At 47.4% G+C, this 14,294-nt stretch overlaps 1 protein-coding gene across 15 annotated transcripts in view; it reads right to left on the reverse strand.

Moving 5' to 3' along the window:
- clasp1a (cytoplasmic linker associated protein 1a) overlaps positions 1–14,294 on the reverse strand; it is a 362,676-nt gene that overhangs the window by 71,206 nt on the left and 277,176 nt on the right. For 13 of the 15 annotated variants that reach the window (XM_085986887.1, XM_085986895.1, XM_085986890.1 and 10 more), the window contains 3 exons: positions 13,937–14,032; positions 11,123–11,266; positions 9,133–9,239 (listed from right to left, as the gene is read on the reverse strand). In XM_085986887.1, coding sequence (XP_085843013.1) covers positions 9,133–9,239; positions 11,123–11,266; positions 13,937–14,032 — 347 coding nt within the window. The remainder of the gene's footprint in view (positions 1–9,132; positions 9,240–11,122; positions 11,267–13,936; positions 14,033–14,294) is intronic. The other 2 variants (XM_085986900.1, XM_085986901.1) reach the window with 1 other exon arrangement.

The following is a 14,294-nucleotide window of genomic DNA, read 5'->3' on the forward strand; positions in this document are numbered from 1 at the left end:
GAGAGGGGGGAGGGAGGGAGAGGAGAGGGGGGAGGGAGGGAGAGGAGAGGGGGGAGGGAGGGAGAGGAGAGGGGGGAGGGAGGAGAGGAGAGGGGGGAGGGAGGGAGAGGAGAGGGGGGAGGGAGGGGGAGAGGGGGGAGGGAGGGAGGAGGAGAGGGGGGAGGGAGGGAGAGGAGAGGGGGGAGGGAGGGAGAGGAGAGGAGAGGGGGGAGGGAGGGAGAGGAGGGAGGGAGGGAGAGGAGAGGGGGGAGGGAGGGAGAGGAGAGGGGGGAGGGAGGGAGAGGAGAGGGGGGAGGGAGGGGAGAGGGGGGAGGGAGGGGAGAGGAGAGGGGGGAGGGAGGGGAGAGGAGAGGGGGGAGGGAGGGAGAGGAGAGGGGGGAGGGAGGGAGAGGAGAGGGGGGAGGGAGGGGAGAGGGGGGAGGGAGGGGAGAGGAGAGGGGGGAGGGAGGGGAGAGGAGAGGGGGGAGGGAGGGAGAGGAGAGGGGGGGAGGGAGGGAGAGGAGAGGGGGGGAGGGAGGGAGAGGAGAGGGGGGAGGGAGGGAGAGGAGAGGGGGGAGGGAGAGGAGAGGGGGGAGGGAGGGAGAGGAGAGGAGAGGGGGGAGGGAGGGAGAGGAGGGAGGGAGGGAGAGGAGAGGGGGGAGGGAGGGAGAGGAGAGGGGGGAGGGAGGGGAGAGGGGGGAGGAGGGGAGAGGAGAGGGGGGAGGGAGGGGAGAGGGGGGAGGGAGGGAGAGGAGAGGGGGGAGGGAGGGAGAGGAGAGGGGGGAGGGAGGGAGAGGGGGGAGGGAGGGAGAGGAGAGGGGGGAGGGAGGGAGAGGAGAGGAGAGGGGGGGGGAGGGAGGGAGGGAGGGAGGGAGGGAGAGGAGAGGGGGGAGGGAGGGGAGAGGGGGGAGGGAGGGGAGAGGAGAGGGGGGAGGGAGGGGAGAGGAGAGGGGGGAGGGAGGGAGAGGAGAGGGGGGAGGGAGGGAGGGAGAGGGGGGAGGGAGGGAGAGGAGAGGGGGGAGGGAGGGAGAGGAGAGGGGGGAGGGAGGGAGAGGAGAGGGGGGAGGGAGGGAGAGGAGGGAGGGAGGGAGAGGAGAGGGGGAGGGAGGGAGAGGAAGAGGGGGGAGGGAGGGGAGAGGAGAGGGGGGAGGGAGGGAGAGGAGAGGGGGGAGGGAGGGAGAGGAGAGGGGCGGAGGGAGGGAGAGGAGGGGAGGGAGGGAAGAGGAGAGGGGGAGGAGGGAGAGGAGCGGGGGGAGGGAGGGGAGAGGGAGGGGGGAGGGAGGGAGAGGAGAGGGGGGAGGGAGGGAGAGGAGAGGAGAGGGGGGAGGGAGGGAGAGGAGAGGGGGGAGGGAGGGAGAGGAGAGGGGGGAGGGAGGGAGAGGAGAGGGGGGAGGGGGAGGGAGAGGAGAGGGGGGGAGGGAGAGGAGAGGGGAGAGAGGGAGAGGAGAGGGGGGGAGGGAGGGGGGGGAGGGAGGGAGAGAGGGGGGAGGGAGGGGAGAGGAGAGGGGGGAGGGGAGAGGAGAGGAGAGGGGGGAGGGAGGGGAGAGGAGGAGAGGGGGGGAGGGAGGGAGAGGAGAGGGGGGAGGGAGGGAGAGGAGAGGGGGGAGGGAGGGAGAGGAGAGGGGGGAGGGAGGGAGAGGAGGGAGGGGGAGAGGAGGAGGGAGGGAGAGGAGAGGAGAGGGGGGGGATGGAGGGAGGGAGGGAGGGAGAGGAGAGGGGAGAGGGAGAGCGGGAGGGAGAGGTTGGAGGGAGGGAGGGAGAGGGTCTTGCTGCTTCTCTTGTGGGGGAGGGAGGGGAGAGGAGGAGGGGGGAGGGCTGCTGAGGAGAGGTGGGAGGGCGAGGAGAGGGGGGAGGGAGGGCGAGAGGAGAGGGGAGGGAGGGAGAGGAGAGGGCGGGAGGGAGGGAGGAGAGGGGGAGGGAGGGAGAGGACTTGGGGGGAGGGAGGAGAGGAGAGGGGGAGGGAGGGAGAGGCTCTTTGAGGCTCCTTAGGCGTTACTCGAGGGGGAGGGAGGGAGAGGGGGAGGGAGGGAGAGGAGAGGGGGGAGGGGGGAGAGGAGGGGGGAGGGAGGGAGGGGGGGAGGGGGGAGGGAGGGCGAGTAAAGCAGGGAGAGACAGGGGCAGGGAGAGAGACGCGCTCGTGAGGGAGGTAAAGAGTGAGGTGGGTGGGACAGGGAGGAGAGCTCGCCTTCTTCCATCCTTCGCAGGGGTCGATCGGGCCAGGCTGAGGCGCTCCTTCCCCCCCCTCTCTCTCCATGCTAATCCAAAACTAAATCCAACAGTCCCAGTCTCTCTCTCCCCCCAGTCAATTCAATTCAATTCAAATCGCTTTATTGGCATGACAAGTTACATCTTATGTTGCCAAAGCATCGGAAAACATTCATGTTTGTTCACAAAAATACAGATCTATCCATACAGTGTATAAACAGATATATCCCTGAGTGTATAAATATACTTTCATATAATTTATATATACTCTTATCTTATCTTTAGTGGTTGTCCCTCTGTTTATGGCAAGCTGTAACATAGTGTGCCGCTAGTATATTTTTCAGTGAACTAATGGCCCAGAAATTCGCGTCTCCACAGGCGAGTCCGCACGGGGTACTCACCCGTAGGCCGAATGGAAGTGCCGGTTTTCTGCATGCACTGCACATGCGCGGGAAACCGGCACCTCCGAACCTCTGAACGAAGGGGTTCAGAGGTCGAATGCACGCGCAGCAGGCTGCGCGAGCGCTTTGAACTTATTATAGATAGATAGATGGATAGAGAGATAGATATACACACACACACACCAGGTTTTCCCGGAAGGGTAAGCCTGCAGGATTTACACATTTAAAAAGCAGGCGTAAGGCCTGCTTTGTGCAAGGTAAGTGGTCAATTAATTAAAATTAGAACATTTTTCCCCACAGGTTTATTATTTTTAAATACTTTAAAGCAAGGTAAGTTTATTTTTAGCCCTGTTAGAATATTTTAAAAAAAAATTCAGAAATTTAAATTATTGTTTAAAATAGTTATTTAATGTAATTTATAGTTTATTTAAAAAGTGTGATTTAAAAAAAAAAAAAAAATTATTTGAAGGTTTACTGCTATTTTGGGGCCCGTAGTATTTATAAGTTCTGACAGGTCTGCCCGTCAATCTTATGAATGGGCTTTTCCCTCCTCCTCCCGAATTTCTGGGCCATTATCGTCTCAAGATGAGCCTGGGATTGGAACAAATGCCGACTTATAGCGTCCAATGTTATCAAACATTCAGTTCTGTGCATTGGATCAGACCCGGCAAGGAACTGGGTCGATGCTGTGGAAACTAATTTCACTAGGGGGGAAAGATTGGGTGAGTAGCACCTAAAGGGGCAGTCAGTGGCTGTAGCGCCACTGGCTGCGCCTTCCGCGATATTCAGCAGGGGCGCTAATGGTGGCGTCAGCCATTTGCGCTGCGCCGCCACCGATGACGTCATCGGTGTGCGCAGCGCCCCGAACGCGATATTTGGTAGCGAACGCTGCTGTAGCACTGTTCGCTACCCGCGCCCGGTTCACGGGGCCTTGCTGCGCCGGCAGAGGCGCAAATTAAGGTGGAGGTGCGGGGCGGACGCTTTTTCGGCGGCCGCCTGCCAGCACTTCCGTCCCCGGCCTCCTGGTTCCCCCCCGCCCCCGCGGCATTGCCGGCTGTTTCACCGAGAGCCCGGCACTTCTCCTTGGTGCCGGGCTCTTTTGCCAGCACTCGCGATCGGGGTTCGCGCTGTTGCAGGCCCCTCCCCCTTAACAGTGGGAGGAAGGCCTGCAGTACCGCAGCGTGCCGTGGCGCTGCGGCACGTTGCGCTGCGATATTCAGTTTCAGCGCCCTAAGAGGGTCGCGGAGCGCCTCGAGCCTCGCCCAGTCTCCCTGTAGGGGCACTTCAACTGAATTTCTGACGATTGTTACAGCTTCGAACGCTGCGCAAAAACCAGCGCCCAGGCGAACTTGGCGCCTCAACCCAATTTCTAGGCCTAGGACTCTCGGATTTAGGATGGATTAAAACCTCCATGTACTCAAAATCAATACATCACAAAGTACATCTAAAAAAGAGAAATACTCCAGGCATAGTAATGGAAAACATCAGGCTCGTTGCAAATTAGGTTAGTGATCATATTTAAGTGGATTTTTAGACTTCAGAATCATGTGAAAATCCAGTAAAATTAACTTGTCTACCTCCTTATGCAAGAAGTCACTTGGTATGAAAAGGAACAATTTAATCTTTGGACTCTATTTAAAACAATGTGAAGGAAAACATTAATAAGTTGTAACAGAGCAAAGAGAGACATTTTCATTCAGAGAATACAAACAGAATGAAATTTTCACATCACTAATATCCCACTTGGATGGGGGTCAAATGATTAACGATGTGAAAATATCACTCTGTTCTTCAGATAATACAGAACATTATTATACTTTAAATATTCCAAACCTTCTAAATGAACACACCCTGTATTGGGTAGCTGGATTTTTAGAAGAATGGAATGTGCAGAATTCTTTTATTAAATTCTCTGATCCTTTTAACAGTTCAGACATTTAGGGCTAGAAATTCAGTAGGCTTTGCGCCCAGTTTTCGCCCAAAGAGGGCTTTTGCGCCACTTGCTGAGCTTTCGCCGATATTCAGCGCTGCGGTAATGGCGGCGTTAGCCAGTAGCGCTGCGCCGCCACCGATGACGTCATCGGTGTGCGCAGTGCCCCGCTACCGGCCCGACCGCCATATTTAGTTGCGGCCGCCTCTTCCGCAGCGGCCGCAAACAGCGATCAGAAAACGGGGCCGTCCTGTAGCGTTAGTGGGGCGAGTTATGGCGGAGGTGCGGTCGGCCGCTTTTTCGGCGGCCACCTGCCCGCAGGGCGCACCTCCTTCCCCGGCCTCCTCCACCCCGCCCCCCCGCGGCATTGCCGGCTGTTTTCCGGGAGCCCGGCACTTCTCCGTGGTGCCGGGCTCATTTGCCGGCACTAGCGAGCGGCGATCTCGCTGTTGCAGGCACCTCCCCCTTAAGAGAGGGAGGAAGGCCTGCAGTACCGCAGCCTGCCGCTCCGCAGCGGGTGGCGCTGCGGCACCTAGCGCGCCGATATTCAGTTTCAGCGCCCCAAGCTGGGGCGCCGAAACCCTTGAATAGCGGCCGCCTTCGAGTTGGGGCGCTGAAACTGAATTTCCGGCGGGCGCAAGTGGCTCCGCGCGCAGCGGTACTTACTGGGCGCGAGCGAGCTGGCCGCCCCAAACTGAATTTCTAGGCCTTAATGTTATATGGTGCCAGCCGAACTCAGTGGTAGCACTCTTGCCGAGTCGGTAAATTTTGGGTTCAAGTCCCACTCCAGGATTTGAACACATAATCTGTGCTCACACTTCAATGCATTACTGAGGGAGTGCTGCATTGCTGGAGATGCTGTCTTTTGGATAAGATGTTAACCCGAGACCTTATTTACCCGTTAAGGTGGATGTACAAGATCCCATGGCAGGGAGATCTCCCGGTGTCCTGGCTAATATTCATCACTAACCTAACACCACCAAATAAAATTAACTGGTCATGTCCGAGTGCAAATTGGCTGCTGCGTTTGTCTGCAATACAATAGTGACCTAAAGTTCAAAAAAATACATTGGTTGTGAAACACCTTGGCAAAACTTGCATTTATATTGCACCTTACATACCAGAGTCTTTTTCTTTAACTTTTAAACAGTGCTACCAGAGAATTGGATGACTTTAGAAGAATCAAAATGACAAAATGTCCTTATTTTCAGTATACCAATTCAATACATCTCAGTATGCGACATTACAGAACTCAGTCTATTATTAAAATATACAGTGAACAGTTTAAATTCGAGAAGGCCTGCTTAACTACAGTATTTCAACCAACTTCCTAGGTCAGAAATCAGAGCCTCAATCATAAAAATGACTTCATGGTCAGCACTTTTGCTTAAACAGCAATTGCAATGCAAAGGTCTCAACTAAATGTCAGCATTTTGTGCACAGCATGTCCTCTGATGGCCTATTGCAGGAAGATGGCACTAGTGTCCAGCCTTGGAAAGTTGACCAATTTAATTGCTCTAGTTCAGGGAGCCATAAAGTCCAAGTTGGTGCCCTCTTCACCCCACCTGTTCAGAAAAACATGACGTCTCCTTGGCCAGCACTCAGGTCATCTATTTAAGTCCCATGGCTCTGAAGTAGGGCAACATGTTCAAAGAAAGCTTCAATTCTTGTGGGGAAAAGTACATCTGGAGATTAGCGTACGCAACTAAAATAAGACAGATAAACCTAATCATATACATAAAATTCAATACAGTAGAAATAAATCCTCAGCAAATTTAAATATTAAACAAATGGGCTGGCAGTGCAGTTAAATTGTCATTTCAGCCACGGTAATTTCCTAGACTGGGCAACTTTGATTAACTTGCATATTCACATGTTAAGCTACTTTTAAAACTTTGGGCCACTGCATGACCTTGTCTTAGCAAGACTTTCTATATTCAAACTTGTTTCCTTGTAAGAGCTAACCCATAAGTGACCCGTCCTTGTTTGCATCTCCCGAGTACAGGACAGTGCCTCATTAGGAAAGTGTGCCTCACAATTTGAAAACCCCTGCTCGAGTCCAATTGAGTACATCCCTACCCGCCCCCATTTTAAAAATCACTTCCTAAATTCTGCTGCAACAGTTGATGGACTTCAAACCCTTTGATAATGTTATGTATTCACGTGCAAAAAACTCTGCAAGTTCAAGGTTGGAGTGACTCTCTAATTTTATCCCTTTCTTTGTGAGGAAGTACTTCACCCTCCACTGATGCCTCTGTCGTGAAAGGCTTACCAGATCCAGAATCTATTCTGTGAATAATCGTAAGTGCAAACCTGCATTCCAACTTGCTGTGGTGCATCTTCTAAGATCCTGCCAGAATCTCCACACCCTAAGCCGATTCCATTCCCCATACCAACTGGCTGCTTGCCAGGGTCCATTCAACCCTGAACGAAGCTTCAAACCCCACAACCAGTTCATTACCAAGGTCATCCATTTCTCTGCCAAAATATCACCAGTTTCCATCCTTACTTCACTACCACTAGCACTGAAATTCTCATCCACACCACTGTCACCTCTGGCCATGGAACCTCCGCCACACTCCTGGTCGGCTTCCCAAGCTCTACCGTACACAAGTTTCAACCCCCTCACCCAGAACTCCTCGGGCCACATCTTACCTCATATCAAGTCTCCCCCCTGCCTCACCTAACTTCACCGACTTCCATGCTTCAATTTATTGGTATCATTAACATTACACAACTAGAGGTGGCAAGAGAGAATTTCCTTATACAAGTTACCAGATATCAAGAAAGTTTAGAAAAATTTGATTGTGTTTTTACTGTATAAATTACAGTGCGTATGCATACTTTGACACTGTTTGTGAACTGCTTGACATTTATGTGCACAAAAGAATGACACGCAACCAAGAATTTCACAATAACTGCATCTCTTTTGAGTTAAAAAAAATGCAGTTATTTTCACTGAATATAAACCACAGCAGTTGCCCTTTCCATTTGTTTACTACAAGTTACACAAGGTTGGCAGGAACAACACAGTAGTGGTAAACTCCTCAGTGACCAACAGTCGTTTCAAACGCCTTAGTGCCAATGCTATTTATTTCCAGGATGAAGTGTTCCATTTTGTTATTGGGTTTCTATTAATACAGAGGTTCCTCAAACTAGCAGTATTACATTGCAACCAGAAGTCAATAATGCTAATTTATCCAAGAACCATGCTTTTAAAATGTGAAATAAGCCAGAAATACCAATGTTAATGGCATTAAGACTATAGTACATATCAGCATATCTGTTTATGCCTCCCCAGAAACAAACATTTAATTTTTTTTTAAATATAAGCTCATGCCAGGAACTATGAAACAGGAATAAAAAAGTGTCATTTTAGTGAATGCAGTTTGAAAATGGCTTCATGGGGTGGGAGAGGAAGGTTTCATGCACACACTGGGTTAAATAAGAAAAAAATGTTTGATTAGTGGAAAAAAAGGGAAGCACTGTATAAATTTGGTGTACGTATTTGCTTCTTACCAAATCTCAATGAACTGAATAATTTGAAAGAGCTTCATGACCTTTTCAGGATGTTTTGGAGCTTGTTGAGTTCCTGAGAACACCCAGCTCCAAGAAATCTGTTTAAAGCCATCACATTTCCCATAGAAAAAGTATTTCTTTTTCAGTGCATTTTTGCTAAGTAATCTTGATTCTTCTCATTTTAAAAATTTGTTTATTTATATTTAACATTATTGGATTACAAACAACGGCACTTGCATTATTTATTGCCAGAAAATACCTCTTCAGTGCGGCAAAGCTCTTTAACACCATAGAATAATGTTTTATGAAATGCTTGGACTGAATCATATGAAGGAAGGGCATGACACAGGATCTGGTACAGGAAAAGTTCTGATATCCGGCACCGACGGGACCGGCGTGTTGCCGATCTATCAAAAGTGCCGGACATGCAAAGTCAACGTTGAAGCATACGGAGATGAAAATCTCCGTATTTGACAACAAACACTGTTGCTCAGCAACAGCTCGTAAACACTTGGCCCATACCTTGAAGCGTCTCTGAAGCTGTTGCGAAGCTCCAAAGACGCTTTCCAGAGCCTGCCTGTTAACAGAATGCTAGGAGAAGAAAAAAAAACTAACTAAAACGGCTGCTGATTTCTGCCGTTAGAGCAAAGTTTCCGGCCATACAACCTCCGGATAAACCAAAGTTTCCTATACTTGGTATTGGTTTGCATAGATTAATTCTTTAGGGTTTGCCCCCTGCCACATTTTGGAGGGGGTGGGCAGTAGGAAATAAAGGAAAGGTGGGACTGGGACACAAACTTACTGTTAAAAAAATTCATCCTCACAGGACTGATCTTAGCATTTGCGGTGGAAAACCACATGTAGTTCCTGTTCAAAATCAGCAGGGTAAGGGAGCAACAGATGGGATAAAAATGAAATGTGAAAGAAAGTTTGAAAAAAAAGGTATTTATGACTCATTACCCATTTTGAAGATCGCAAAGACAAGGAAATGCCAGGAAATTTCTGGGATTTTAATTATTTATAACAAGATTTTACCCAGGAACTAGAAACACATCACAAACTTGCTACGGATAGTTAAAAATGAGAATGTATCGTTACCTCGGGGAAAGACCACCATGCGAACAATTTGTTGGCGAAGTAAGAGGGCTTGTGCGGCTGCTGGAGTGTCGCGAAGGCGTGCGGCCCATTGTGCTGCTAGGCGAACTCTGCAAGAACAAAAATTAATATCAGCAAGTATGAATCATTAGATCCTTCCACTGATGTCAGCTAAGATAACCAGAACATGAGCAACGCTGTGGTAAATTACAATCACTGAATTACCCATACGATTAATCATAAGAGTCTCCAGATCAAAATATCTGAACTGCACAAAGTGGGAGAGAAAAACCCCCCCAGAAATATACGTCAGATACCAATTTTAAAACTGTAATCTAATCTTGTGCGGGTTTCAGAGGATGATCAAAAAATCATCTAGGAACGTAGGAACAGGAGTAGGCCATTGAGCCCCTCAAGCCTGTTCCGCCATTCAATGAGATCATGGTTGATCTGCGACCTAACTCCATAGACCCGCCTTTGGCCCATATCCCTCAATACCTTTGGTTAACAGAAATCTATCAATCTCAGATTTAAAATCAACAATGGACCCCCCAGCATCAACTGCTGTTTGCGGAAGAGAGTTCCAAACTTCTACCACCCTTTGTGTGTAGAAGTGTTTCCTAACTTCACTCCTGAAAGGCCTGGCTCTAACTTTTAGCCTATGTCCCCTAGATTCCCCAACCAGCAGAAACAGTTTCTCTCTATCTATATCAGTTCCCCTTAGTATCTTAAAAACTTCGAACAAATCACCCCTTAATCTTCTAAATTACAGGGAATACAACCCTAGTTTGTGTAATCTCTCCTCGTAATTTAACCCTTGGAGTCCAGGTATCATTCTAGTAAATCTACGCTGCACTCCCTCCAAGGCCAATATATCTTTCCTATGGTGTGGTGCCCAGAACTGAACACAGTACTCCAGGTGTGGTCTAACCAAGGCTTTGTATAGCCTTAGCTTAAAATTCACTCCTACTGTCCATTGTTCTACATAGCCTGGTTGGTAAAAATTAGATTTACAGACTGGTGAAATACAAATTCCCTGTATGTATCTAAACATTTGAGATGAACAAATCTCAAAAGGGTTTTAGAAACAAAAAACAAACTTCTTTTCCTCCTCTTCTTAAGGCACTAACTTGTGTCAGGTCCTACTATGCCAAAACAGACGAGTATAATAAAGAAAAACATGAAGGCATTTACTGCAAGTGGTTATTACAATAGTGCCATTTGCCCAGTTTACAAAGTAAACCTGTTGCATATTTCTTTAATTTGTTCTTGTGATATGGGCAAACCAGGCAGGCTGTATTTATTGTCCATCCCTAGGTGCCCTGAGGTATTAAGAGTCAACTACGTAGTGTGGGATTGGCGCCACATGTACACCAGGCCGGGTACCCTTTCCTGAACGACATTAGTGAACCAGGTCGGTTTTTACAACAATCTGGCAGTTTTCTATCGCTAGCCCCCAAATTATCAGATTTATTGAATTCAATTTCTTAACTTGTTGGGATTTTAACTCAGGACCTCTAGGTCACTAATCCACTACACTACCACACCCCTTTATTTTTCCAGTAATGCACATTAGCTTTCCATTGAAACATATAAAACTCTGACAGGGCTAGACAAACTGGATGCAGGGAGGATGTTTCCCCTGGCTGGGGTGTCAAGAACGAGGGGTCACAGTCTCAGGGTACGGGGTAGGACATTCAGGACTGAGATGGGGAGAAATTTCTTCACTCAGAAGGTGGTGAACCTGTGGAACTCTCTACCACAGACAGCTGTGGAGGCCATTTAAGAAGGAGATAGATAGATTTCTAGACACAAAAGGCATCAAGGGTTATGGGGAGAGAGCGGGAATATGGTATTGAGATAGAGGATCAGCCATGATCATATTGAATGGCGGAGCAGGCTCGAAGGGCCGAATGGCCTACGCCTGCTCCTATTTTTTTATGTTTCTATTATCATTTAAATATTGCATTAAAAAGTGTTAAGTGCCAAGTACCACACTAGTGTTGCTGGAGTTCTTCAAGTGATTGTGAAGGAGCTTGGTGGCACCATCTTGGAATGTTTTTGGCAAGGCACCAAGTAACATAGTGAACTCAGGAGTATTCAGCTCAAACAGAGAAATCAGCACGACCTGCGCAGCCTGTAGAAAACCAGAAAGAAACTGTTATTAAAAACAAGAAGAAACTAAAATGACTCATTAAAAATTCAACCACTCCCATTATCCCAAGGTCATGGATGCAACATTTAAACAGTCCCTTTAGAAACCACAGTCACCCAATGGAAACCTTGAATACCCTTTACCAGCATTTGCTGCACTATTTGAAGGTTATTGGCTTCTCGTTAAAAGATACAGCAGATTGCATTCTGGACACTGCATCTGTGCTCAGCATTTCAAAGGGGCATGGTCATTAGGAATATTTAGGTTGCAAGCTAGAAACCATTTTACATCAACTATCGGTAGTATCAGACATGTGGTTGAACTGCAAGACTGCCATTGCTCCAATAGCACTATTTTTAGAGTTCAACGTGTTCAGTACTCACATAAGTATGCACTGCACAGCTTAAACTCAAACAGCATTACTGAAATGAATCACAACGGGCATGCAGTCTATTGTCATGTTCTGATGCTAACTAAGATTGTTCTCAGCTGTTACCATTTTTTACCTGTATCCCCAGCAGGACAATAATGACACAAAAGGGTAGATCAGTCAATAACCTTTTTATAGTACACCCTATTTATTACTTTATGCTTATAATTAAATCGGTCAGTGCTTGGTTTTTCTTGTGTTTTTTTTTTAAAAAGGGGGGTCGGTGTTGGAGAGAACAAGCAACAAGAAAAAGTGGTAAAACAAAATGAGCTGCACACTGCCAGAGTTTCACAGAGAACATCATTCTGCAGCTTGTACTTGCTTTTATTGATGCAAAAGTACCACAAGATGGGTGTATTATAAAACCTGGCAGAACTTGCTACGTAATGTTCATAGAATCAGAGCACAGAAGACCATCCAGCCCCCCATGCCTGTGCCATTGAATTAGTCCCACTCCTCTGCTCTTTCCCCATAACCCTACAATTTTTGTGTTTAAGTATTTAGCCAATTCACTTTTGGAAGTTATTATTGAATCTGCTTCCGCCGCCCTTTCAGACAGTGCATTCCAGGTCATAACAATACGTTGCATCATTATTTTTTTTCATGTTGCCTCTGGTTCTTTTGGTAATTACCTTAAATCTGCGTCCTCTGGTTACTGGAAACGGTTTCTCCTTATTTACTCTATCAAAACCCTTCAGGATTTTGAACACCTCTATCAAATCTCCCCTTACCCTTCTCTGCTCCAAGGAGAACAACCCCAGTTGCTCTAGTCTCTCCAAATAACTGAAGGCTTTCATCCCTGGTACCACGCAAGCAGATCTCCTCCGCACCCTCTCTAAGGTCTTGACATCCTTCCAAAAGTGTGGTGCCCAGAATTGGACAATACTCCAGCTGGGGCCTAACCAGTGTTGTGTAAAGGCTTAGCATTAACTTCCTTGTTTTGTACTCTTAATAAAGCCAAGGATCCTGTGTGCCTTTTTAACAGCCTTCTCAATTTGTCCTGCCACCTTCTAAAATGTGTACATACCACCCCAGGTGTCTCTGTTCCTGTACCCCCCTTAAAATTGTACCATTTAGTTCATATTACTTCTCCTCATTCTTCCTGCAAAAATGAATCACTTTACAGTTCTCGATATTACATTTTATCTGCTATGTGTCTGCCCATAGTCTGTCCATGTCTTCGTGAAGACTGTTACTATCCTCCTCACTATTTACTACATGTCCCAAGTTTTGTATCATCTGCAAACTTTGAAATTATGCCCTGTATACCCAAGCCCAGGTCATTAAGATACATCAAAAAAAGCAGTGATCCAAACACCTACCTATGGGGGAACACCACTGCCTACTTCCCTCCAGTCTGAAAAACAACCGTTAACCACTACTGTCTGCTTTCTGTCCCTTAGCCAATTTTGTATCCACGCTGCCACTGCCCCTTTAATCCCATGAGCTTCAATTTTGCTAACAAGTCTATTATGTGGTACTTTATCAAATGTTGAATGCATCTTCATTCAAGACAGCAACAACTTTTAATATTTAATGAGCTCATGAAGTGTGTATGTCAGGACAGCTAAACAGGTCTTAAATTGACGGAATAAAAAAAATTAGGTACTGTAAATGCATATATCTGCTAGGAATGTACTGGAATAAAAATGTAATAATCTGTTAGAATTAATTCACAGGGTGGTGCATCCAAATAAGGTCAGTACTGTTATAACAAGTTCAGATGTATTACAGTCATATTATCCACAAAATGCTTGCGGTTTTGTCTTTTATGTATTTTAGGCAAAATTGAACATACATGGGTAGATTTACGACAAGCTTGCTAGTAAAAATCCAATTTAATTACAAAGAGCAAATTTCAAGTTCCAAATAAACACGTGTTTAAAGAACTGTTAATGCACTTTCAGATCCATTAGTTAACAGATGAGCATGCATTCCAACACTGCAAGCAGCAGTCCTCATGTCAGGGCCAATGCTGTATGTTACTTATTAACACGGCGAAGAAAAGGCAAACCTTATTCCCAGAGAACACCACCTATGTGCTGTATAGTTATGGGAAGACAACTGCTGTTGGCAATACAGTAGAGTGAATAAACACATGGTTATTACACAGAAACAGAAGTCAGTCAGGCCAAGACCCTTGTGCAGCCAAGTTAAAAAAATAAAGAGCCAATGGTACAGGGAAAAGCAACTTAAGATTAGTAGGTGCAACGTTTTTCTACCTGTTTACACTTTTCTTCCAGGCCAATTTCACCAGGCCCAGAGGTGCTCGAACAGGACCTGGCCAACCCCTCATCACTCAACCAACTATGCACAGTCTGGGTTTGACAGGTGGGAAGGGTATTAGAAAAATTGCAGTATACAATAAACAGCAGTTGCATGATTAACAAACTTATATAAAGCTGACGAGCCACGACAGCAAGTGATCAGTCAAGTTGACTAGTTGTGTTTGCAACAGAGAGATGCTGGCTTTTGCATTACTTAGACTGTCACACTATGGAGCAGCCAATTTGCTACTGACACTGGCTTTCCTCGCCCCCATATATTTTTTAAAAAGCTAAATATTTACTTGTTGGTGGA

This window comes from Somniosus microcephalus, chromosome 4 (genome assembly GCF_052327205.1).
Source record: "Somniosus microcephalus isolate GS21.2 chromosome 4, FLI_Smic_1.0, whole genome shotgun sequence".
In the NCBI taxonomy this organism is placed as follows: Eukaryota; Metazoa; Chordata; class Chondrichthyes; order Squaliformes; family Somniosidae; genus Somniosus; species Somniosus microcephalus.